This window comes from Perna viridis, chromosome 13 (genome assembly GCF_037379345.1).
Source record: "Perna viridis isolate PV_CMFRI_1.1 ecotype Kerala chromosome 13, ASM3737934v1, whole genome shotgun sequence".
Taxonomy (NCBI): Eukaryota; Metazoa; Mollusca; class Bivalvia; order Mytilida; family Mytilidae; genus Perna; species Perna viridis.
The window spans coordinates 22,710,909-22,738,875 of NC_142457.1; the positions used below are offsets into that span (position 1 = coordinate 22,710,909).

Consider the following 27,967-nt stretch of genomic DNA (forward strand, 5'->3'; position numbering starts at 1 on the left):
ATAGGGTTGAATATTTAGGACTAGTAAGATAAGAATGAATGGGTGTCAAAATGAAGGATAGACATTTACATGTCAACAAGGTACAATAATGTATATATGTGTATGTAATCGACACCTATCTCCATTGCGTTCAACATTTTGATAATACGTCAGCATGTATATACAGATTTATAGTATATTAGCTATTTTATTCTTTTCTCGGATCGAATGCTTTTTGTTAGACAGTGTTTTGTCGACATCTATCTTTGTGAGTCCAAATGGAAATGATGCTAATACGGGGTAAGAATTGGTGGTTACTGAAGTTATTGCAATAAGTACGACACACACAGACTGATCTCATTTGTCAAGTTGATCAAACATGTGACGACGAGATTTAGCAAATATATGCCATTGTTCGTCATAGATAAAATATTTTTTTCGGTAATTAGTATCGAAACTGTCATATACTCATACATAGTCTAAATAATCAAGTTTACTACAACCTTTCGAAATTATATGCAAACTACTTATGATATGAATGAAATACCCCGAAAACGATAACATCAATATTAAACAAATAAATCATAATGAAATCACTTTAATGACTATATTGGGGTTTTTTTCTACAAACAAAAACTCTTTTCAATTTCCCAAAAGGTTAACTCCAGCTTAAGTTACAGCAAACAAAAAACTGATTAATTTAACATGATCAATATACAAATACTTATACCTTATGAAACTTAATCTTTTGTGTTTAAACTTGTAAGCATTTCTAACTGGATGTTTGTAGACGGACACCAGATAAACCATTGAAGACAATACAAAACGCTTTGAATCGTATCGACAGCCACTCAGGTACATAAACAAATAATGTCTCTTTTCTATTGTGATATTCATATGTGTTTTTTGTCTGCCATATATATTCAAATCGGTCAGGGTAATGTTTTATTCCAAGTAGAATAGTTTCGACTTTACGATTAATACCATAAATATGCTCATTAAACGGTATTTACATGTTTGTCTTAGGAAGCAGCGTTTGTAAGAATCATATAGATTATTTTATTTCTGATAGATCCTAAATAAGGCTAAACATTTTTGTTTGTTTGTTTGTTTGTTTGTTTGTTTTTTCTTTTGTTTTGTTTTTGTTTTTGGTTGTTTGTTTTGGGGGGTTGTCGTTTTTGTTTTTTTGCCTTTGTTTTTGTTTTTGTTTTTTGTTTTTGTTTTTTTTTGTTTTTATTTTTTTTGTTTTTGATTTTTTTTTGTTTTTTTTTTGTTATTATGTTTCTTATAGAAAATAATATTATATTGTTTTCACATAACAGGATTAAAAGCATGAACCGTAGGAACGGCGTAACTGCAAGGCTCCGCATAGAGTGCCGAATCCTTTTATTTCTATTATGTGAAATCAGGAGAATATTATTGTTTATACTGCAATTAAAAAAAATCATGAACGGGGAATGATATTCCCAATACGAATTCCCCGTGTTGCCTATGTGGCGCCTCCCTAATGGGCGTTAATAAAAATAAATAGAGATGACAAAGAGAGAGGTGTAAATTTGTAAATCTATTCGCGATCGGTTGGAGTGCGACAAATAACTGGCTCATTTTGCAACAAAGATATGTAATGTGGTTAACAAATAAAAATAAGTAACAACATTATTTTGCTTCAGACTCAAAACATTGTCCCTCTGTGTCCTCGCTTCAACACATGTCTGTGTTTATTATGTGTGTCACATTGTGTATTCAATCAAAATCAATGGCGGTCGGACATGGAAACATTCAAGCAGTGGGTGTGGCTTAAAGCTATAATATGACATTGGCATATTAAAGGCTAATGAATAAACAGTCAATACGTTTTACTTGCACAAAAAATAATGAGATTGCAATATAAAAAAAATATTTATAAGATTAAGTGTATAATTGTTAATTCCAATCTGTCTGCCCTGAGGAGATAATTCATATTGAAAATCCAATGCTTTCTGTTGTATTTTACACATACAGAGTTACCTCCTTTAATTTTTCATTATACAGTACCATTTGTATATGATTTAAAAACAAGGGTTATTTGAAAATAGAAATTTTTTTTTTCTGTTAACTAAAGCATTTTACACAGAATATCAAAAATGAAAATATGTAGGCTATCCAACCATACATCACATTTTGCATGATTTTTATCTAGGCTGCTACTTGATATCGTAACTCATGAAAATTATTATCTTTTACAAAAAACATATTTCGCATTTCTGCTACCTATTCATCATAAATATCCTCCTTTCATAATTTTTTTTTTTTGAATAAACGTTCCTTTAAATGTTATATAAACCGGTTGGGATATTATTTTCCCTCCAAATCTCGTCTAGTATATTGCGTCGTGATATGCTTTGTGGTTCATGAAAAAAAATCTTTTCTTTTTTCTTAACTCAGTTCTTTTAAACTTATAATACAAAAAAAACGCTTCGATGTTTCGAGTCCCTAATCAAAGAATAATATATTGGCCGGTTGATCGCCCAAAAGTTTTAATGCTTTCATCTCCAGTTCTGTTTATAAAGTATGTTACACGACAATTATAATCCATATACCGTCCCATGATATTCAGCAATTTGAATCATTTGTTATACAACAATCCATGTTACCTAGGTTACCAACTAAACCTTTTACTTCAAGTACATTTTTAATTTCATCTTTTATTTTTACGAACACATTTAGGTCATTTACTTGTACATGTAATTACATGTAAATTAACTGGATTACATCTACAGTTCTAATTACATATCTTAAAGTACATTAATATAACACAAATTTAACATTGTAATCAACTAAGAAATTAGATACTTGTTCCTTTGACAATGTTATTCATACAATTACAATTATATTTTAGTATCATCAATATCATATATCTAAAATGCAAGTCAAACTAGCAGTCAGCTTTATCAGAGTGCAATGTTTGAGTCCAAATATCATCGAGTTCGTCTCTTAATTTTCAATGCAGGTCAGGGACCAGAGTGTTTTCGACAATGTACTGATGTATAAACCTTAAAGTTTGTTTTGAGAGACGATTCCATCATATACATTGAATAGGGTCATCATTTATGAACTATACATAAACATTTAATTTTTAAAGCTTAGTACAATTCTCCAATGGAGAAAAGCTTCAAATTTACATTTTAGTCGTATTTCCTCCTGTTCGAGTATCCATATAAAATATTCACAGTCTCTGTGGGACCCAAATGCATTGTCTTGATAATATGGGCATTTCAACAGTCAATCTATGTCTTAAAACAATACTGTTCATTTATATATCAATTTGAAATTTGTGTGTTTTATCTAGAAGCAGTCATTATTTATTAATCAAAGAGGTAGGGATTCATTCGTGTCAAAACCCACCGAATTACACTTTTTTAATAATTTAAAAACAATTATAGATCTCAAAACAAGTTTTAGTTTGTCATACGGGTTTTGCACTTAAGTTATAAAAATAAGATGTATTTTGTTTGAAAAACATCTTTGCATGGTTTATCGATCTTGATTTGATTTGATTAAATTGATGTTAGAAGAAAATGAATGTATGTTGATCTCAAAAACACAGTTCGGAACACAGAAATTACAACCGTTACGTAAAAATAATATAGCACATGTAGACCGGAAACGCATCGCTTATGGTTGCATTCTCTACGCATAAATCACCTCTGCAAAAGAAACATTGTCTGCACGTTATATGGACCGGTATTTAAGTAGCTGTCTTTGTAAAAATCATGCAAAATCTGAAAAATGTGATACACCCCAAAAAGGCTACATATTTTTGTTTTTTGTGAATTAGTTGTTTTATGGGTATATATTATGAAAAGTCTAATTATTCATTCAAATCTGCCTGCTCTTAGGAGTTAATCAACATTGAAAATTCAATAGATTCTATGGTATTTGAGTGTCATTTACAGAGTTATCTCCCTTACTTTCGAATTCTACAGTGCATGCTATACAATTTTTATCTCCTATGAGCACGGGTTATATGAAAAACCAAATGTTAATTTCTGTTTACTAAAGCCTTTTAAACAAAATATCAAAAATAAGAATATATAGGCTTTCCAACCATGTATCACATTTTGCATGATTCTTAGCTGGAGTGCTACTTTAATAGTCTTTGTCAATAACAGTGAGTTTTATTGTAGAAAATGAAAAGGAGGATACGTTATATGTGTCCACATTTGAAAATAAAATGAAAAAATTCTGGAAAAAAGTCAAATCAAATTTGCAGTAATTTATGTTTAAACCATTATTGATGTATTATTAATAAGTCTATTAAAGACTTCCTATTTTATATTCAATATCCACCAGTGTGCAAAAAAAACTATGATTAATTAACTATGAACAATATGATTAATTAATTATGAACTATATGAATATAATAAAATGCCACATTTAATGACATTTCGTGTATTTGTTTTATAGCTTGTAAATAATTTCTAATTATTTTAACATAAAAAAAAAAACATTTGCTTTTGGTAGCTTTGATAATCCTATTTCATATTTGCCATTTCTAACATAATATTGCATTACCCTTGTTCCTTCCTTGAATCAGCAATAAACCAATTCCTTTTTTAAATCCGAAAACCCCAGTTGTCTTTTCAAACAATTAAAAAAAGTTTGTTCCCAGAAAAAAAATAACTTAAAAGTCTATCTTATTTTCGCGTTTAATGCAATTTTGATAATTTTTGTACATAGGTTTATGAACATGGGCTGTTGATCTTCGGGAGTAAATCAACTTCGATGAAAATTAAAGATATCAATTTTATATTTAACGTCTATACTTTAAATAAGAGTATTTAAAGAACAATGCTTAAATATTTACTTTGATCATTGAATGATACATTTAACCGATTGATTACAGCCCTCTTTTGATAATGAAAGTACCCGGAATTACTCAGTGTCTTTCTTGAATTATTTGGCATGACCTATGCTAGCAGGTGAACTTATACTACACACTTTCTTGCATAGCGTACACAACTCTTGCAAATCATTGGAACGTTTTTACTCAGCATTTTGTATCAATTTAATGTAAGCAACAAAAATCTCTCTTTCAAATGAGGGCTTGATATACTTTGTTGAAATTGAATATTATACAAACATATCACTGATTTCAAGATTTATGTCCCTTACCCTAGGTCTACCTTCTTAATATGGAGTATAATTGCGATAATTAGCCTAAAATCAATTCAATTTAAATAGCTGTTGTTAATTATCCTTAAATGAAGTATATATAGTCTTAAATTTAACTTTAATAAGTTAAATATACAAAGGTTCAGCACGATTGATTAATTAAATGATTCTGATTATATCTCTTATGGAAGCTAATCAATATAACGTTCATTTGTGTAACTATGAAACAGTGGCCCTTTTCACAAAAAATCGTAATTGTCAAATTAGTCGTAAGTTATGACGTCATAACTTACGACTTATTTTAAATTTAAGATTTTTTATGAAAAGGGGCCACTGATATATTGGTTCAAAGTACACACGAACTAAAACAGTACTCAAATATTGACTTCCTTGAATAATATGTAGATTGCCTTTTTGAACAGATGACCATTTTTGTATTTTTTATACAGTTATTGCATGATGAGGTTGTTTTACCTTTAGCCTTTATTGATTTCGTATTAAGGAAGTGTCCATGGAAGACTCAGACAGTGTTTGGAGCGTGCCATATTTTAGTTTAATTATGTTCATTCACTACAGATCATAAAAGTTCTAAACAAATATAATTATTATTTTGTAATGTACTTACAGGGTAAGAATGAAAACAAGTTACATAGAAAGCACTAGAATCTTCAAAATAAAAGGGAATAACTCTTTGGTACACTTTTGATACAGAAAAGTCCTTGTTCTTTCTAGGATCATAACTAGTAAAGCATTCCAATGGTGGGATACCATTTACCCTGTGCTACCTATACATAAGGATCTTGACAATTTCATAAAATGATAAAGCTGTCTGCGTCCACTACATTGTGTATTGTTTTATATATTACCAGACCATAAAAAAGTCTATCACTCATTCAATCCTCTTCGCCTTTAAGCACTATCGATAAAGGGCAGAAAGGCCATAGCGTTCTAATTGGATACTTTTATATTTACTTGAATAAGTTGATAATCTTTTTATTTCTGTGCGGCATATATCGATTCAAATGTCTGCCAATTCTGTCAGTCATCTAATAAGCATCACGTTCATAAAATGCTTTTAATATGTTATAGGAGCTACACGTGATATATTTATTGAACTAATGCAAGGCAGATATGAATTGATGTCAACTTTACATATAAGCAACAAAGGCAACCGATACGTCACAATACGAGCTTATCAGGGAGAGGATGTCCGCATAGTAAGTATAAACAATGCCCTTCCACCTGAGTTTCACTGGACCTGTAAATATGAAAAAAGACATGTTATTGATAAAGTTAGTTATTTCTTGTAGTATTTCCTGTGAGTTTTTGAATGTTATCCACTGGATATTTCTAGAGGTTCGCCTTTTTTCAACATATATATAAAAATTCACCAGGGTTGATAATATGTATGATATTTATAATATCGTTTTGGTTTCCATTTTCATTGAGATTAATACTGTACAAAAAATCCGGTTTTGTCATCTTAGTCTAAACAGCATTTTCATGTTATATTAAGAGTTCAATGATGCACTTCAAGACCGTTCATATTCTTGCAATAGTACGACATTGCAATAATTTATAGATACTTCGTTTGCATTCTGAAATTTTGACCTATTCTTTAAGTTAATAGTTTTAATTTGGATCATTAGGGTTTAACTTAGAATGTGTGTGTATGTATGCTATGTACGTTTGATTTGTTTAAAGATAGGCGGAAAGAGAATTCCAGCTAATAAATTTAAGCCGGTCACCAATAGTGGAGTACTCAGGAGATTGTTCCCTGATTCAAGGAGTCATGTTAGTATACACTTAAAATTTGTTTAGTTACAATAGAATATTCACGAACATTTTATGTTTTGCTAAATTTTTCATCAACCCCTGCTTCGTTTTGTTACGAATCTTGAATAGGTTTTCAACTAGCATTCTAATATGACGTGTGTCGACGCTTTTTAGACCATATCCATGGTACAAAAGTGATAAACATATGAACAACGTTTCGTGCAACACATGTGCTGCGTCTAATAAAAATAATGAAGAAATTAGTGGTAATAAATCACGGAAACTCTGTTTTATCAATGTTTTACCACAGGCTGGCCATTTATATTGTTATTTAATCCCACGCTATCGCTCGGGGTAAAACAATTTGACATAAATGGCCACCCAGTGGTAAAATAATGATAAACTATAGTTTGCAAGATTTATTTCTTAATCAAACACTGATGTTCAAATATAATCATTACGGTAATTTGTTATTACCTTTCATCTATAAAATCTGTCAAATTTTCGTAATTGTTAAACAGAAAAGGTATAGCACTATCATAAGAGCGCGTTTTCATATGATTTATCTTATCAGTTCTAATTATCCAAAAATAAGTGTAAGTTTTAAACATTCAAAATATATCCTCCCTAAAAATGATGTGAAATATTATCCACGGGATAAAATTTGACCCAGATAATACCGTATGGTGGTTTTTAAAGAAGGTGTTAAACTGGGCAAAAAAGGTATATGCAAAAAGAAAAGTGTCTTATTTTGCACAAAGTACTTAAGCTCGGAATTAAATTTCGCGAATGGTTTATGGTGTTTTTAGACAGTACGCTAAAATACGCCAAAATTTGCCCCGTTATACGGTATCAGGCGTACTTCTTAATTTTGTACGGAACGTTTTCTAGTTGTTTTTGTTTATTATTATTTAGATTGACACCAGTGTTGCGTACGGAATTTGCTATTACACAATAATTTGAAATAATCTCGTCTACAAATTTGGTCATGTTGTTCGTTGTTTTGTGATGTACGGTTTGTCCATCGTGTAGTTTGCTTTTGGTGTTTCCGCTGTTATTTTGTACAAGACTTTCCCTCATGTGCATCTCCGGTATACTATACTTACAAAGGAATTGTCTAATATCATATAATTTTATTTTTTCCTCAGATCGTTACTTTTTGTTTTTAAAACAATCCAAATTAACCCTGTTTTGTAACTTAAATAAATAATAAGAATACATTATTGATAACACTGAAAATTGAATCTATATTGACGGTTTAATTCAAACATTCTGTTTCTACACCACAGGCGGTATAATGGGTTTTCTAAAACATGAGACGATAATGTTCTGCTACAATTTTGAAAGTATTGGTGGTAGCTATTTGAAACTTTACACAAGAGTTTTTTATTATTATTATTCATTGAGTACAATACTGACATATGTATTAATACTGTTTAATCTGTCTAAATTAATTCCCTTTTGGAAGCTGACATTTGGTTCATGTTTTACAGATGTTATTTTGTTTACAAAATTTCAAAATACAATTAAACTGAAGCAAAGGAACTTGGGTGACAAAGTGCGTCAGTAAACAGATTTTATTAATACTTACATGGTTCGATTAGACAATCACAATACTGAGGTTTCTAAATCAAAAATAACAGACATTATTCTCACGCTAAGTACAGTGAAATCTTTAAAAAAAAATAGAACTCTGGATAATCCGAAAAACTGTCTAAACCAGATACCCTTTTCAATCCAGTTATATGAATTTAAATGTATTTTGAAAATTGCTAAACTGGGCACCTTTCTAAACTAAATCCATTTTATAGTCCAAAAATGGTTCCGTTTTGACAGTTTTCACTGTATTTTACCCGAAGGGTTTGTTTTCCACGATATTTAAATGAATTTATTTGTATATTTTTTATTGGCGAGTTACTATTAATGACTTGGCATTATTATCAAGTGTTGTCTATTTAACGAAATTGACTTTGGTTTCAGTTAATATAAATGATACCCATAATGTAGTCTAATGATGCGATATTACATGAAATGATGTAATTCGTCTGGAGTTTTTAAAATCTTTTTAGCAGACGGAACCTACGGTACTGAATCAGTTGTTGTCGGTTTTCAATGCATTTGATTACCACGCAATACCAATTTCATGCGTTGTCAGTATTAGAGGTGTTACAAAGAGCAAAATAAAAAAAAACATATTTTAACATAAATGTAGTCTATTCTGTTAAAACGTTTGTATTTTGGAGAAAATTATATAATAAACCTCCCTCTTAAGGAGGTGTGCTTGGGGTAAGGGACATAATTCTTGAAATCAGCGTTATTTTTGTATTATATTCATTTTCACCAAAGCCTTTCAATCTTTCCTTTGAAACAGAATAGAATCAGTCCAAGTTACTTTGGTGCTTACATTAGATTGATGTAAAATGGTGAATACAAACATTCCAATGATGCGTAAGAGTTGTGTCCCTTACCCTAGATCTACCTCCTTAAATCAACCAAGAATATATAACTTCTGTCTGGAAAGTTAAACAACGGAATGACAAACAAGGATGGGGTATGTGGTCCGTAACTGTTCCTGAATTAGAAATGAAAATGAATATTTTGCTTTTATTATCATGCATGCATGGATCATCTCCCATCTGATATTTATAATGACTGCTTCTAAGAACAAAAGTATTAATTGCCATTTGATTTCACTTTGTTCTAGGTCCTTCAAATAAATCTCACCGAAATAGGTATTACTGATTATGGACACTTAAAAACATTCGGTTTCAGGGGAAATAGTGGTAAAAACAACCTAGAAGTTTTTGAAAACGGAACTCCTCTTAGATTGGCCAGATATCCTAACAAGGTATTCGCAATTTCAGTATCTTATTTAACAAGCTACAATTTCTGAGTCTAATAACTGCTCAAAAGGTCATTACGATATGAGGTAACACCATATCAAATATATACTCCAATCTTGTGAATAAATCGCGTTCTGATTATTTAAGGAAATGTATATGGATATTTATAGGAGAAAGGGAAAGGCAAATCAATGGTACGAGGAATCAACCGGTAATCTAAACAATTCAAATCAAGGACAACCACTTTACCGTGAAAATAGACACACACAACAAAGAACGTGAAGTAACTAAATGACACAAAAAGTTTAATAAATACATGAGCAACTCGGACTATACTAAACACTAGAGCAAGAACTATGTGCACCGGTAGGGTAAGCCCCCATTGTTATCCTAGAAGAAAATCAATCGAAAAGCTCATAAACTCCAGGAAAGATGAAAGAGGAAGGAAAAACTATGACACGGTGAAAAAAAATGGGATCTCATGGTGCAGACGAATGCACCATACGGATATGTGATATCATTTCGACGGCGGTAAAAATTTTTAAGTAATCAGTTTAATCTTGTAGCAACATAATACTGTTACACAAGCTTACTTGCAAGAAGTCTAGATTCAGAAAGCTCAGGCATGACGTATGTGTTGTGATACGAAAACTCCAAACGCAGGTGCTGTAGGGATGCTGTCACGGGTGACATATACCCATTACATATATTTAAATAAGTACAAAATGTATATTTTAACTACGAATTGCATTGTAGGGGTACCTTAATGTGAGTAAGGTACTGGACGGTGGAAAATCCTTCAAATATATTTCGGAACGACCAAAACACTGGATTGGTGAACAAAATGTATGGTGTCACGGCTTTTGGTAAGAAATGAATAAATGGATTGTGTATTGTTATGAAATCTGATTTCCAGACTTTGTAAGCGAACGAGACATTTGTAATGTAACAAAGGACTTTGGGCAATTGTTACTTCGTCAAATTAAATTTAAATCAGCCTATTCTTACGAGGTGTAGCTGTCGATATTTTTCTTTTCGTTTTTTTCTTTTCTTTTTTTTAAATCATTAACTTTCAGTGACTTGATATCTGATCTATAAATATGAATGATGCTAAACAATCGAAGAAATGTCTGGAATTCGTAAATATACAGGTAGGAGCAGAATCGAAATGTCAAGGTTGTTTCTATGCTATGAATAACCTGACAACTTCGGAAACTATGTTACTACACGTACAATTTAGACGTCATACCGAAAAATTAAATGAGAAATTTGAGAATATACTGGTGTATATATACGGTCAAACCTTCTAGATGAAATGACATTTAAAAGGATGTTGGCAGTATAGATATAATTTAATTGTTTTTTTCGGGATCCGAGCAAATATAATTTACTATATATCTATCTTTTTTCTGCTTATATATAAGGTATTGGAGCTGGGCTGATTTTGCACACAAAGTTACATATTTTAATCCTTACAATAGTACGATATCTCTGGAAATCAAACCACAGTTTGGCATGAGAGAAGGTGCGTATTTTCATCAGAAATTATTGCGATGTTTCTACTACAGCAAACATACAAAAATGTATGACTATGAACAAAAAATCAAAATAGTTATAACACGTATTATAGAGTTTTGACATAACTTATGCGCAGATGGATACACCGTAGCAATCCACGAATTCATGATGGCGATCATAAAAATTCTGTAGTGATGACTTCAATCTTGTAGCAACATAACCCTGTTTCTGAAGCCTATCTGTTAGAAGACTAGCGCGATACAAAAAACCTTTTCGGCAAGCTCTGGCATAACGTATGAGTTGTGATATGAACACTCCATACGCAGGTGCTGAAGGGATGTTGCCACATGATGAAAGGAAAGTTGACAATTCTGAATGAAAAGTCATCACATTTGTCGTAAAGTTTGGTTAATAGTTTTCCTTTACTATCGATTTCTAAATGTAGGTCAATATATGAGGCTGACTACACAGTGTCTGTAGTATCCTTTATCTCAAGTTCTCTGGGGTAGATGCGATTTATCAAATCCCCGAAATTAGGATTGTTTAAAGATAATACGCCATCTATATTGCGATAACTGAGATTAAAGGATCTAACCAAACGATATTCGTTCTTTCGGATCAGATCAGCTATAAAGTCAGCCTCATAAGAGTGAAGGAATAGGTCAACAAGTAAAGGAGCGCAATTTTTTCCCATTGGAATGCCGACCGCTTGTTGAAAACATGTCCACCACACTGGACAAATATGATTAAAAATTCCAGCATTTTGTAAACATCTTCCTCTGTATATTTGGAAGATGGTTTAGAATTATTTCTTACAAAGTATGAGGACTCTCTACCAAGAATTATATATTTGTACCAGGTGTACAATCTTTTTTTTTTGGAAAAACAACGATGTATAATGTTTTTAAGTCGGGATTTTAACTGAGTATTGGGAATAGAACTATACAGTGTTGAAAAATCATAGTTTTAATGCTATTTTATTTAGATAATAGTCGTGTAGTATTGTCTGCAAAAGATCTATCGAATTTTTCACGATCCACATTGAATCATCGTCCTTGGTAGAGAGACCAAAAGAGGATAGCACAGATTTATTGTTTTCCACAATCTCTTATTTGGAGAGTGTGGTAGCAGTACAGGTCTCATCACTGCTATTATTTTCTACGTCTACCTCTGATAACAAACATTGGATCTAAAAGGTTTTGCAGAAAAAAACAATGTTGTATTGGGCTTTGTCTGCTTGTACGACAACATAATGGCAACATTGTAATAATTCACATTATGCATACAATAGTTTCTGATTTTACTGTATCAAATGATCTATTTTCCGATCGCCATGCTTATATGCCGACGATCACTGGTATGTTCGAATTATTTAATTTGATTTGGAACACGCTTTTTGATTGGTTTAAACAAACCAATTTTTGTGTATAACTTGATTTGGTACTGTGACGTCATTAATGTCGATTGGTATGCACTCCACAATTGTGATAATCCCTAACAAAATAACGTTTTGATGAAGATCAAATTCTTATCATTTGAATTTTAATCCATCAGGAATAAAAATTATAAGGAATGTATAAACATGTTTTTTTTACAAAACGTACCCTTATTTGATCCGTCAAAAACCATGGCCACCGTTACTAAAAATAAAATGTATGGATCAGACAGAAGTTTGACAAATTGACATAGAGTAGAAGTGTTCAAGAATTCAATGAAAATTGATTAGATTGTTCCTTAGGAATGAGCGGTAGGATTTTTTGCCCAAGAAAAAAAAACGGTCCTTTTACAAAACAAGTAGAATGCTGCTTATGAAGTCAGATGAGCGATTCAGACTCATTAGAGTCTCTAGTTTTTCTTCGAGGATTTTATGCTACAAAAATCCTCCATGAATATCAGAACAAAGCTTTCATATTGAAGAAAATCAACCATTGTATTGCCATAGATACTATCTACGTTTTTATTAATATTCTAGAGAATGTGTATATTAAAATGTACTTATCTATTTATAGGCCACTATAATTTGTCTGATCCAACAGCTGCTGGATTTAAAGACCAAGGCGGATATTTCCGGTTTTTCAATGTTTTTAGCGAATTAGATCAGCCGGTAAGTTTGTTATAGTGGTCATCTTCAACAAAATTAATATTAGCGGATAAATTGTCACAGTAACATTTAGCAAAAAAAAGCTACATTTTTCAAAGCCACGTGTTTTCTTATGCAAGATAAACCTAATGTTTCGTTTTTCACCTTATAAAACTTATTGGACAACTTTTCAGAGCATCTGGATGTACATATAGAGGACGTCGTTAACGCTATGGTCCGAATAAGTTAACTCAACTATGATCTTAGTATAAGACACGTTTTTCTTATGTGAATTAGACAAATCCTACAACCGAATATCACAATGTTACAATGTTTCTGAAATCTTTAGGGGGAATACTTTGTAGACCAGGAGACTGGCACATTGTACTTGTGGCCAATCAAAGACCAGCCATACACAAACAATGATGACGTTTACGCATCGGTTGTTAATAATTGTGTTGAGTGAGTATTTCTATAGTTCACGCGTGGACAGATTGAAATTCAGTAAGCATTTGATTGATTGGAACGCTTAGAGATTGACAAGGCACCAACTTTACAACTAAATGTTGTGAAACATAGGTCTAAGGCAGAGTTCATGAGACAAATTAAAATTATGAACACCGAGACTTAACACTGGGTATAAATTACAATAATCGGCAAGTGTTTATCAATACTTAAAATAAGTTCATAATGTTGAACAAAACGTACTATGACATTATTTTTGATTCGATAAGCAAAACCAATGATGATGATGCAAAAGTAATTTGATCACAAAGATATTTGAAAAAAACGTCGTATTCACGTAATCTTCCACACCAATGTACAAACAACAATCTTGTGATGATAATCGAATTGCGATTGTAAAACATAGTTACATCTTGATGCATGATTCTGATGTTATTACGTACTTCTCTGTTACAGAGTCAGGCAAAATATGTGTACGGTGTGGTTCATGAAGAAAAAAAAACGCAGTGATTTTATGGCCTTTTCCAAGTCATTACATCATAACCTTCAGAAAAAAACAATCAAAGTGCTTATGAAATTTGCCTTTTTAAGATATTGATAAGTCAAATTTAGTTGGAATGCACTATGGAAAATGGCGAGAAAATTTCCCAGTACTTTTTCTATGTAAGTAATCAACAAATATCTATGTCATAGATGCTTCCGAGCTTTCTAGGGTGCATTGAATGTATTTAAGGCATAAAAGGCCTATAAGAAAAATGATGTGCCACCTATTGCCTGATTCTTTTACAGAATGGTACTTAAGTGATATTCAACTTTGTTTTGAATTTGGTATGTTTTAATCTTCTGTACTTTTTTACTGATTCTACCGAGTTGATCGATTACAATTTTACCCTGGCTATATGCGTTGGAATATACCGCAAATAATGAAACCTTATGGAAGCAGGAGTTAGAGAGGGCTTCAAAACCTGGTTTAATCCATCATTTCTATCGAACATGCTTGTACAAAGTCGGGTTTATTGCGGTGGTTTCGAATTTTCCAATATTTTCCCGAAAATCGATATTTTGTTATACTTTTCTTTAAATATTCCTTCGACTATTACCTAAATTTTATCAATTCTATAATTTTAATATTATCCTTCATTCACACCTAGACAAAATGAGTTTGCATGTATGATGGTATAAGGCATATTAATTTGTACACTTTCTCACATTATTCTAATGCATTAGTTTACAAAATGCCATGGCATTAACCAAGTTTTTATTATGTATTTTAAACAGACTTGGAGGAGGTACGAAAAATGTTTTGATCAAAGATGTTACAATAGAAGGTTGTAGACAGCATGGTTTAATTGGCTATAATGTAGTCAATATCAAAATGAATAGGGTGCAGGTTAGAAATACAGGTAAATTACACGTATTTAGAAAAAGTCTTTTTAATAGTTAAACAGTTCGTGAAACATATTATGAAATAACTTGACGCTTTGATTGTGTAATTGCATTGTTTTGGGTCACCTGAATCAAGAAATAAAGACGATATTTTCCATATCAATCTGTCGAAATTATATATTATATCATAGAATTGCACGTTAAACTTTTAAGGGCAGATAACTCAGTGAAAAATCCCGATATTCTTGTAACATTCCAAAATGACATTTTACCATAAACTTGAAATTTAATTTTAGTTAATTCAATTTCTAATCTTTTTTGTCAGAATAAGTGTTTATTCCTTCTTCCATGCCTACTTTTAGTTGAGAATTATTTGTATTACGGACTGTGGACAAATCTAAGTGATTGTACCAAGTTAGCTGATGAAATAAATCGGTTTTGCCGGGAAGAAATAAACATACAAAATGCTTATAACAAATGAAATTAAATAATGATAAAATAATTCCCACTGAACACCCAGAATTACATTTATGACACAAGTGGTAGCTTGAATTAAGGAAGAATACCTTAAGTAAAGCTGCATTGTCAGACTGGTTGGTTTTGACATGCATATGGCATATTTTCTTGCTTTGTGTCTGATTCTTACTAGGAATTGTAACATTTTCAGTATTCGTTCAACATCAGTAATAGACATTTTTAATTTTTTTACGGCGTTTGCATCTGCACAATGAAAACTGATTTGTTCAACCTGTCATAGTTTTCTTTTCCTCTTTTGTCCACCCCGGACCTGACTTTTTATGAGCAACTCGGCGGGAATTTCTAGAAAAGCAGAGGACGCTTACCCTACCGGTACACCTTGTCCATGCTCCCAGTTTGTAGTGGAGTCCGAATTACTAATTTACTTTGTTACTTTGCTTGTTTTTTTTTTTTTTTTGGTTTTTTTTTTTGGCTTTTTTGTTTTTTTGTTTTTGTTTTTTTTTTGTTTTTTTTTTTTTTTTGTTCTGTTTGTCTGTTTTCCATGTCTGGTCTTTGTCCTTGGATTACATTTCTTTGATTTCCGCTATAATCTTGGTTCCCTTGATTACGGCAGCCAATATTTTCAGGAAAGTACGGCATGTTATTTAGTGGAACCAATTTGAATCTGACAAGAAACGATATCAGAAATACCGATGGAGGGATTTATCTAAAAGGTAAATTTAACTTGCTTAAAAGAGCACAAATTCAAACTTGTAATAAAATTTAAACATAGCAACCACAAAACAAAAACGGTTACATTCATGTTATATTCGATCATTTGCGTTTTTATGGTTGTTTATTTTGCCTCTATTTTCAAACTTTGATCAACGTTAAAAAAACGAATACTCTGACCTAATTTACTTTTTTCAATTTGTTCTTCCGTCAGTCCGTTTTTCGTTCCATCCGCTCGCAGACATTCTTTCAGTTTCCTCAAGATAAACAGGCTTGTCTTATTTTATTTTTTACAATCTCTTAAGCATGGTAACTTATACTTTTCACCCTTTGTTTTTGCTCATTAGCGGTGAAGGTAGACAAAGCAAGACAATACACACAATTACGTATCGGTGTTCGGTAATTCATGTAATTTCAAATAAATCTTCTAACTGCTCTTTGTGCAACTACCTGAAATTCACAACTTGATGTATCTTTTTTAGCATAAGAGTTGATTCCCTATATTCTGTTTTTTTTTTTTTTTTTTTTTTTTTTTTTTTTTTTTTTTTTTTTGTTTTTTTGCACTGTGTGTGTGTTTAACTTCGTTTGGTAACGCAATTTCTATTTTTAAAGTTTTCTCCTGATGAAACCTTAGACAGTTCTGCCTTTTATAAATGTATTCGTTTGTGTTTTCTCTTTTCATTAAATTTTGAAAGGTATTTTTCTAAAATGTTGTTATCAAACAGGAGGGAACATACCGACGTTGACACCCTCAGGAAATGTGATAGCTGACAACTTGATATCAAACATCGGACGATCTGCCTACGTCAGCAGTAAAGGGATAAGTATTGATGGCGTCGGTTGTCGTGTTCACCATAACATATTGTTCAAAACCTCGTATACTGGAATACGATGGTCTGTACGTATGCATAATAAGAAAAAAAAATATGAAAATTGATCTGGTTAATATCAGGGAATAATAAATAAAAATCAATGTCAGTCAAAAAGAACACAATGTTATGTTTTTGTAATAAAAATACATTTTACAGTATCAAAGACAGCCTTTTGCATTGTTCAATACCAGACAACCATATTCATAACCACAAATACCTATTTAGATGTTATTACATATATTTTTAAAGTGTTTGTTGGGAAACTTCTAATTTCGATTTGCATCATATGGTTAAAAGTTTAAAAGTTTAAGTAGCTGTCGTTGTAAGAATCATGCAGAATCTGAAAAATGTGATACACCCAAGGAAGGCTACATATTTTTTATTTTTGTACTTAAGTTTTTTTTATGAGTCTATATTATGAAATTTGCAATTATTTATTCCAATCTGTCTGCTCATAGGAGATAATCCACATTGAAAATTCAACAGTTTCTACTGTACTTTAGTGTCAGTTATTTCCTCAATTTTGATTTCTACAATGCATTCTATAGATTTTAAATCTCCCATGAACAATTGTTATATGAAAAGCCACCTGTTAATTTCTGTTTAGTTGTGTATTTTAAACAAAACGTCAAAAACAAAAATATGTAGGCTTTCCAACAATGAATCGCATTTTGCATAACTCTTAACTGGAGTAATACTTAATAGAGACTCATTCGTAAATCAATTCTCTTTAATTAACTTATCGTCCTATTTTATCAAGGGAAACGACCATATTATGGAGTACAACCATTTATCACACACGTGTTCAGAAGCGAGCGACTGTGGTGCGTTCCAATCTGGGCGAAGTTATTCATCGGTAAAATTGATTTATTTTACATTATACCAATCTTTCTTCCATTTATAAGTTCGCCTAAGAGATTTCTTATCAAAAACGTAACTGAAACACCAGACTGGTTTATTACCATTTAAGCATAGTAATCATATAGTCTGTGTTTAGAAATAAAGCGATTTGATCTTGGGTAATTACTTGGTGTGAATATAATATTTATAGTCTTCCTTTTCATTCGGGAGTTTACAAAGGTTAAGGTTGTTTTAGTCTACAGTGTCATGGCCTTCCCCTTTTTATATGAGAACCAAAAAAAAAGCATAACGTGAAAAGGACTAATATCAAATTGTGTCGTTATCCTAGTGTTCACAAACGAATACTGCTGTTTTAAATTTTTATAGCAAAATTCATGAACACTGCAGATGTCTTGTTATCAACAACTAATTGAGACATTAAACGTTATAAATCTCGGATTAACGTGAACTGACAGATAATATATGCATAGAAGCATGAAGTGTTTTTGTTTTGTTTCGGGTTTTGTTTTGTTTTGTTTTGTTTAATGGTTTTTGTTTTTGTGTTGTTTTGTTTTTTTAATTCATTTTGTTTTTATTTATTTTTTTAATTTTTAATTATAACTTTGAACGTTCGACGCAGGAAAATAATTTAAAGAAATAATTAATAAGTAAACAAATCTATGAAATCAAATAAAAAAAAACAGAAACACTGAGGTTTAAAAGATCAGGAAATACCCTATATATCTCGGCTTATTCACTGCTAATTCAAATTGTATTCCTTAGAGAGGAAACCAAATTCGGTTCAACCATATCCGGAATACCATGCGTTTATGTCCAGGTGCCGACGTCAGGGGTGTTATGTTGGACGATGAACTCTCCGGGGTCAACGTATCACACAATGTTTTTGTAGATGTAAGATGAATAAAATAATAAAGAAACGAGAACCAAATATAAAAAGAACTCGAACTTATGAAAAAATTTATATCCTAAACCAATGTAAACAAAATATTTTTAAAGCTATTTAAACTTTCGCATAACATTGATAATATAGAACGAACATCCCGAGGGATCGAGAACGCCGTTTTTTTTAACTGATACTTATGTCTTTAGTTTACCCTAGTAACCCAAACTAGCAACATCAATCATATTTGTGTCTTCTTCTAATATATAAAAAAAAATAGTACTCTTTCGTATCAAGGCATTGATTGCAAAGTATTTGAAGCTTTTCATCATACTACTTTAAAGATAAAATAAACAGATATATTAGTGTGCAGAAAAAAATACGAATTATTGACCACTTTTGTACGATTTTGTGCATTGCTATATTATGAACATGATATATGCATAAGTTAAAACAACATAATGTAAAAAAAATGAAGCCATAGTTACATTTGAATGAAAGAGGTATTATCAATAGGATAATTAATTGGAGGGAGTGAATAACCAAACTATGAACAAAAGTGCCGAAAAACGCAGATTAAACGAGTCTGCGGAACCTGTTCCGCGCACGAGTTAAATATTACTGCGTTCTAGGCATGAGATATTCACGATAACCAATTGATTATCCTATTTATTATATAGATTTCCTCGATTATTCGTTGCTATTTTCAACATAAATGTCAAATTTCAAATTTTGTGAACAGCGGATGGATTTCAAAGTTGTGACATTTTGGCGGAACAAAGTCCGAGATTGAAATTACCGAATTTTTTTCACGGTGTGAATTATCGAAATTTATTTCACTGGGAACATTCGATAAAACACTGCTATCTAGGTAGTAATGTTAAATCATAAGCCTAGTGTGTAATCTATTTTTCAGAATTACGTTCATTGCAACATAGGAGGCGGTAGGGATAATGTAATCAGACAGAATATTATGTTTAATACGTCCCTCAATTCAATGCACTTTGACGCCAGGGGACTCACGACCAATGGGCATACTAAATATATGCTCGATAAACTACATGTACGTTCATTAAATAACCTATGAGTATTTTTGCTCAATACATATTTAGTTAAACTTATATTAATTATTATTTGCTTTTCATCGTTTTGTTCGATCTATTATTATTCATTTTTATTCTTTCTCATATTTCATCTATTAATGAGAAGAACAAAAACATTTGTTGTACTGCAAAACATCAGTTATAACGCCATAAAACTAAAATGACAAAATCCCGTAATTTACAAAATTGGTTACGTCATGAAGGTCGAAAGAATAGTCCAAAAAAAAGAATCAATAATTATAAAATGTATAAAAGGGAAAATCGAATCAATAATTAAATTTTATCGAGTTGAGTCTTATTGTGGTTTTCTTACATTAGTATGGGATAAGCATGTGACTTTTTTTTACTTTTAGCAAGTTCCATATACAAATTCCCTGTGGAGAGCCCGGTATCCTAAGCTTGCTATCTTGACTGACGGAACTACAAATCCTGGAGCACCTGAAGGTAGGTTAACAGCCATTTATATGAGAAACGGTTTTTTTGTGAGTATGACGTAATGAATGAATGACAAATAATACTATGCAGGCTTTTTTTTATAAAAGACGATATACAGTGAAACTTGTATAAATCAAATCCTTTTAGGATTTAGATGTTTGGTATTACCGGGTTTCACTGTATTTTAACTGAGTTCCTTCCAAAGTATATACATCTATACAAAATCATTTTATAATGATGCAACCGACAATTTATTTTTTCTTAATTGATTTTGTATCATATTTACATGGAGGTGACACATTGTGACACACTGACACAATAGATGTTAATATCAGTTAAGGTTCTTATTCACATTAACACATTTTGAATTTATGTAAATACGATGTAAATTAATTTTGTTTCGTTTTTTTTTAGGAAACTTGATTTCGGAAAATATATTTCAATCTATGAACAGACGTCACATCATCGGCAATTTCCGTGAAAGTTGGTTCAATGTAACCAAAAATTATTTTGTGAGTGTATTGTGTGTTAGTCTCATAAAGATTATGTATTCGACTTTTGATGTGGCATGGTGAAGGACTTTTAAGTTTTATTTGAACTTTTTGGTCACGAAAACTTATTTATGCATATATAAGTACAGAATCCATATCTTGATGTGAGTGTAATATTTATTATTAATACTGTGTTGAAATTTCAGGCTTGCTTGTCTTTAATTTTCCATGAGATCGACGACATTTCGGAATTTGAGCTTTTGACAAGGTCGCTTTGACGGCGGGAGGGGAAGCCTATTTTTTCCATACAGTGTTGGATTTTTTGTTGTTTTTGTTGTTTTTTTTTTTTTTTTTTTTTTTTTTTTCATCGCGGATTTTTACCTGTCGTTCTACCCGTCCCAAAAATCAGTTATGATATAATTGTTCCTATCGAAAATTGTTTCTAAAAATATAGTTCTGTCAAGTTCTATTTGTGACTTAAGTTTTTTTTCTAAAAGTAAAAAAAAACGTTTATCTGTAAGTTTTTGTTTTTGATTTGCTTTTTCAGTTTTGTTTTTTTATTATTTTTGATTTGGTTTGTTTTGCTTTTTTTTTTTTTTTTTGTTTGTTTTGTTTTTTGTTTTTTGTTGTTTTTTTTTTCATTGTTATTTTTGTGAGTTTTTTCTTTTTTTTGGGGGGGGGAGGGGAGTATTTTTTCTACACGATGTAGTGAAATCCACATTCGTTGTGGTATATAGCACATAGAAGTATGCGGCAATTTACACTTATGAAACGCCAAACTGCTTACAAAAAAATGGAAAATAGCCCAAACCAGGTTATTTCGTATAATCTGTTTACAAATAAGAAACATTCTTAGTTCGAATTGACTTTAATTTACAAAGGCAACTATCTTAAAGTGTGAAACTTTTTTTTAAGGTGATGGAGGACTTAAATTTTTATGCACCTAGATATGGAGACTTTAGACCTAGGTGTTTCCTGAACGCATTTGTGAACCAATCACACTTTAAATCACCAGTTTTGTCAAGTGATGTAGGACCAAGATACACAGTTGGACCTCAGAAACGAAGTACGTACGTGTACGGTCATGCCTTATCATTAAAAAGTAAAGTATATGTAACACATTTTAAATAAACATATGAAGGAGTTTAGTTTGATTGTATTAAAAAATGTTTCACTTTTTTAAGTGGAGTTCATGCTAAAAGTAGTATTGTTTCTTCATAGCATCTATAATGTTAAATTATTACATTTTTTGAGTCCTTTTTATAATTGCAATGAAGTTTTTCACTTGAATATAGCCGACGTAGAAGAAATATTTATATTTATCATAAAATCAAAGCGTTTCCTTACTGGTTGAAATAAATTATATTCAAAAGCATTTTTTTTACATTGGTGCATTTGGTAAGCACTTTGTCGAGATGTTACTGCTGCTGGTGAACCAAAGGTTACAGAGCGATGGTATTCACCAAACTAGTAGACTGACCTCAAATCATATCCGATTTTATTCATCAAAATTACATATTTCAATTTTTTAAACGCTGAGTCGTCATTTTTGTATTGCACATTGTACTTCTCGTTGAAGGATTTGGCTTCCTATTTCGATAGTTTTGGTTTTGAGTACTTCTTTGGTATAATAATGTTTTGGATTTAGATCATCGGTAAATTTGATTCTATTGCTGCTGATAAGAGATGAAACACGTGTACAGCAAAACTTCAATGTAAATTATTGGTATTTATAACATTTACATTAAGTTTTAATTACCACTACCATTTTTTAAACATTTTTTTTTCACTATAATGTTCTTCAGTTTAGGTACCTAATGTACTAGTGGAGATATGCATATTCTTATTTCAGACATTACTTTACCAGACCTAGGCTATTTGAAGGGGCAGCCACCATCACCGAAAGCGTGTGTCCTAAACCCTCCTCGTTCCCCACCATCTCCGACTTTCCTACCCGATGGTTCCGCTCCAAATACCATGTTTAATATTACGTTTAAAACAGGCACGTATACATTGTTTCACTTTCGTTCCGTCGTGCACTTTTAGGGCAATTTGTTAGTAGCAAACAAGTTAAATCCATGTTATTCAACCTGTGTATGTGAAAAGAAGTGTGAAGTAAAGATTCGTAAGTATCCTTTCTAGTTTCTTCGTGTTTGTTTTTACTTTATTAACTAATTTCAAATGGGTTTTTTTCTTTAGGCTGTTTGTTTGCAATAGATTCCTGCCCAAACGAACCAAGTTTAGAAAGAAAACATCGTTCAGCAAACAATCAGTTTTACAGAAACGTTTCTGAAGAAAGGCTTGATCATTCCGATGAGAGCGAACAAGCTTGTTTGAACAGAGTTCCAGAATTGGTAAAAAGATGCGGCAAGCAATCGTCATTTGCCGTAATTTATGGTCCATCAGGTAGTTCATTGATTAAGTATGAACACAAATCACCATTATAAAGTTAAAGATCAAAATCGAGGTTCAAAATCACAACTCACACCTGATGTATAGGTACTCTCTATTAACTAAATGTGCTGATAAGTTATAAATTTTTGAGGGGCTGTTTAATTGAAAGATTACTTATGACTATTCGTACTGATTTATAAATCAATATTTCATCTGACACTTTTCGTTTTAGTCTTATCTCAAGTCGCTATTGTATATGTACTATGTGAGCTATACACAGCAGCACGTGTTGGTTTTTGTTTTGTCTTAAAATCCACAGCACACTGGAATATCTTCGATAATCGGATAACGCCGCGTAAATGCATGCACTTCTTTACCGACACTGCAAGAATTTTGCCATTTCTGACTTTTGTCTGTAGTGTCCAGTGTCGTTAAAACGTTACTGTTGGATATGGTACATAACCATTGCTTGCCTTGACATTTGATCAATTTGATGTCATGTATCATACGGATTTATACTTTGATAGCGTTACTTGCTCTTTTCAAAATATATCATACATATTGTATTATTAGCAATTTATTTTTGCAAATTATTCTCACTTACTTTACAAGTAAAATTTGAGTTTTTGTCTTTTTCAATATATATGTTATGTTTTCCAGGAGGTTATTTTTTGTAATGCGTAACGAAATATTCAGAAAAGAATGCAGATGGATAAAACACTTTCTAAAAGTATAAAAGGATTCTTAGAACTAAACAAAAATCACAAACAATAATAGAATATTACAGTTTTTTCATGAAGGATAGGAAGAAAAGAAAATGCAAACAATGTGGCATGTGTCAAATATTGAATGCATACATAACTCAGAATCGTCACAGGTGCATCAACACTTGGAGGAGATGGTTGTTTTGAAGATAGAACCGGATGTCCACTTCATGGTCATGGTAGTTACTTAGCACGTGACAAATATGCTGAACAGCATGACAATGCTGCGAATAATAAACACAATTGTTTGAGAAGAGCGTTGGGGATATGGGATTGGTGCGGTCATTCACCAACATACCCTATCACGAGCATATACAGACCTACAGGTTAGAAAATATTTAATTTTCATACTATTTAAGCGTTGCTCTTCGCAGCGGTTTAGATATCTATACACTGAAAGTCTAAGCGTTGTAGTTAAATTCGAGACCTCAAATTTAGAACTATTGAAGATGGTATAAAACGCACACTTAAAGTGTATATTAAGACGCAGTTATATAATAAAAGTTGAGGATATAACAACGAAAATTTAAATATACTTTCATTCGTATATTAAGACCTCGTATTTGGTAAACGTTCAGTTCTTTGGTACAATGAGGATCGGAAAATGGAGGATAAGGAATGAGAATTTCCTTTCGGGGTTGGGTATCTCTGATTGATATTGTCTTTTAGCGTACCTGGCCTAGCCCCATGTGAGCTGCGGCCATAACATTTTTTTTTCAAAAATTTTCTCCTTTGACACCACTTGGCCAATTGAAACAAAACTTGGTATGAATGTTCCTTAGAGTATTCTGATGTTCCGTCGAAAAAACACGGCTGTTTTTACTAGAATAAAACGTAGAATAGACCGACGGTAGTTTTTTGCATATATCTCAAAGCGTTAGGTACTTTACCAATTGAGTGTTCCTTGTGGTATCCTGTATAGAATTAATTTGGGAATTTTTTAGTATTCTGATGTTCCGTCGTTGTGGTATCCTGTATATAATTAATTTGGGAATTTTTTAGTATTCTGATGTTCCGTCGAAAAACTTGGCCCCTTTAACTTAAAATAGAAACATTGCCGCTGTTACTAAAAATAGAATATAGGGGACAGACAGAAGTTTTTTCTCATATATATCTCCAAAACCGTTAGGTTTAGCTAAATCCTGATTTTTTGGTAAAAGTGTTCAGCATAATATCTTTGTGTGGTCAAATTTTCGTTTTAATCGTTTTGTTCTTGATTTTTTTAGCAATGTTAGAGTTATTGCCCTTTTCGACGTTTTTTTATGGCCAAGCAATGTTAGAGTTATTGCCCTTTTCGACGTTTTTTTATGGCCAAGCAATGTTAGAGTTATTGCCCTTTTCGACGTTTTTTTATGGCCGTTTATATTATTTTTTTTTCCAAAATCTTTTCTGACACTACTTGACCAATTGAAACCGAACTTGGTATGAATGTTCCTGCATAGAAATGACGTAGGGAATTTTATCCGCGAAATACACGGATGTCGTTACTAAAAACAGAACATAATGGCCAAACTGAATTTTTTCGCATATTATATCTCCAAAACCGTAAGGTTTAGCCAAATCCTTTCAATTGCTGAACTGTACCTTTTTATAAGGCCTACAAAAGTCTCTAGGAATAAAATTTGTCAGATGACTCCCTGTAATAGCCATTGCCCATTAAAGGTGAAAAGGGCATATTTTACAGTTGTTTTTAGCCAATATCTTGAAAACTATGATAGATAGAAATAAACTTTCAACTGCTGAAATGATCCTTATGATTAGCCCTATCAATGTCTTCTTAAATCAAAATTGTTGTACAACTTATTTTTTTCATTTGGTTATTGTAATCAATTGTGAGATAAAAATTATATCGATTGTACATGAAAATGGCGGTTTGCAAAATGTATTGTTCTTGAATAAGTTGACTTCAATGGGAAATAGATGTATGGTTTTCTGTATGCAGAAAGAACTGTACATACATAAAGTGTGGCAAAGCGTCGGATATTTCCAGGGTCATACATCACTTCTACCAAATCCAGTGTCTGAATCTTATTTGGAATGTTGCTTTATCATATAAAAGTAAAAATTTGTTTGGGATTGTATGGGAAATAAGGATTTTATATGGGGAATGATAACTACATGTATCTGGATGAAATCTCGTATATATTACCATGCAAGAGGTGAACTTGCATATGTCCTTAATAATCAACTAGGATCTAGTATTTACTTGTCGAAGGCAGGGGGTAGCAGTCGAATATTTTTTTTTTTTTAAATAAATGTGCTTTTGAAATTTTACCGTTAAACATTAAATAAACTCCATCTTTAAATTCACGGAGAGACTTTCCCAAAAGCAACACGGATTCTGGAAATAGCCCGTGAAAACTTTGCATGTTCCTTTCTTTTAAATGTATTATTTTGAAAAAATAGGATTTTATGTTAATCAGTGATCCTTTTCACAAAAAATCGTAAGTGTAAAATTAGTCGTAAGTTAAGACGTCACAATACTTTTATTTACTATGACGTCATAACTTACGACTAATTTTACTCTTACGATTTTTGTGAAAAGGACCACAGAACCTTAGGGAATCGTACTAGCTGTCCATTCCTTATAACTCTCCGTCTAGCATGTTTATACATATACATGTTTTAGCCAAACACTTCTCGGTGGATTCTGAAGAAACTTGAGAGATAAAGCATCAATTTCCAATATGCATAATTATATTTCTTGTGAAGTACTGCAAAAGTTCGTGGGGTACCAATTTTCGTGGTTTTTGATGGTAGGTCAAGCCACGAAATTTGGTTCCCAACGAAGAGGAGATTTTCATTGAAGTGTATACTGAACACCTCAAAACCACAAATTCAAGAATCCCCGAACATTTGTTTTCTTCCCTAATCCTCGAAAATTGGTATTCACGAATTAAAGTACTTTCACAGTAAATGTATCCTATTATTCTTCTCTTGCTTAATATTAATTGTGTTTCTTGTTTTTTTTTTCTTTTAACAGGTGAAAAAGTAACAGCAGGCATTGGTTGCTATATAAGACCCGAAAAATGCCCATCAGATCCCAGTTTAAATCACATGTTTTACGACGGGGAAGGTGCTACTAATTTTGCTACAGGTACATGTACATACACATTTAAAGAGGCGTACGAAATGGTTTTGTCGGTACCTTATATTGTTAACTTATTAATTTTCGCGGTTGCTAATTTTCGCGGTTGCTAATTTTCGCGGTTGCTAATTTTCGCTGTTTAAGGTATTAATTTTCGCGGTTGCTAATTTTTGCTGTTTAAGGTATCAATTTTCGCGGTTTTAACAAATGATTAGTGTTACATAATGTTAAAAATCAAATTCTCGGGTACTTTTATCGTGATTTTCAGGCCACTGCAAATTTTTTTACAGTACATAATTCAGTTGGTGTCTCTTGCTACTGATATAAAGGTAGAAAAAAATCAAAATAATGATTGAGTACTTGTCCAATAGACTTGACAATTTTGTATCGGTATTTCAATAAAACTACAACGTCGCACATCGGTTGTTTCATGCAATAGTTTCTAGTTGCCTTATAACTTTGCAACACAAAACAACAGCCTAACATTTTTTTTTTTTGTCTGTTTCATATGAAGATATTTCGAAAATAAGCTGTCTACAACGTGCTGAACATTTTTGGAGACACTGTGGAAGCGATCCAAGATATAAAGTGACAGCGTTTTTTAGACCGGAAACCTTATCAAAATCGTACCCATGAGTGTTAAAGAGTTATGTTATAAATATCAAATATAAATAAATGTGTTGTGTTGTG

The 27,967-nt window shown here is 31.8% G+C and overlaps 1 protein-coding gene across 4 annotated transcripts; it reads left to right on the forward strand.

The window, feature by feature from the left end:
• Positions 1-34: 34 nt before the first annotated feature.
• LOC148600016 (uncharacterized) lies at positions 35-27,967 on the forward strand. Of its 4 annotated transcripts, XM_088557658.1 has the most exons (23): positions 39-279; positions 770-834; positions 6,223-6,350; positions 6,838-6,927; positions 9,614-9,757; positions 10,509-10,618; positions 11,177-11,277; positions 13,280-13,374; positions 13,700-13,812; positions 15,094-15,218; positions 16,305-16,391; positions 17,115-17,287; positions 18,022-18,117; positions 18,885-19,013; positions 19,919-20,065; positions 20,459-20,549; positions 20,955-21,052; positions 21,947-22,097; positions 22,884-23,033; positions 23,231-23,437; positions 24,303-24,515; positions 27,173-27,286; positions 27,792-27,967. In XM_088557658.1, the coding sequence occupies exons 1-23, from the start codon at positions 155-157 to the stop codon at positions 27,911-27,913; spliced, it is 2,874 nt and encodes a 957-aa protein (XP_088413784.1). In that variant the 5' UTR covers positions 39-154; the 3' UTR covers positions 27,914-27,967. The 4 variants fall into 4 exon arrangements, with proteins under 4 accessions (XP_088413785.1, XP_088413784.1, XP_088413787.1 ...); XM_088557659.1 differs by lacking the exons at positions 24,303-24,515; positions 27,173-27,286; positions 27,792-27,967 and adding an exon at positions 24,086-24,291 and having other exon boundaries at positions 35-279; XM_088557661.1 differs by lacking the exons at positions 39-279; positions 770-834; positions 6,223-6,350 and having other exon boundaries at positions 9,682-9,757.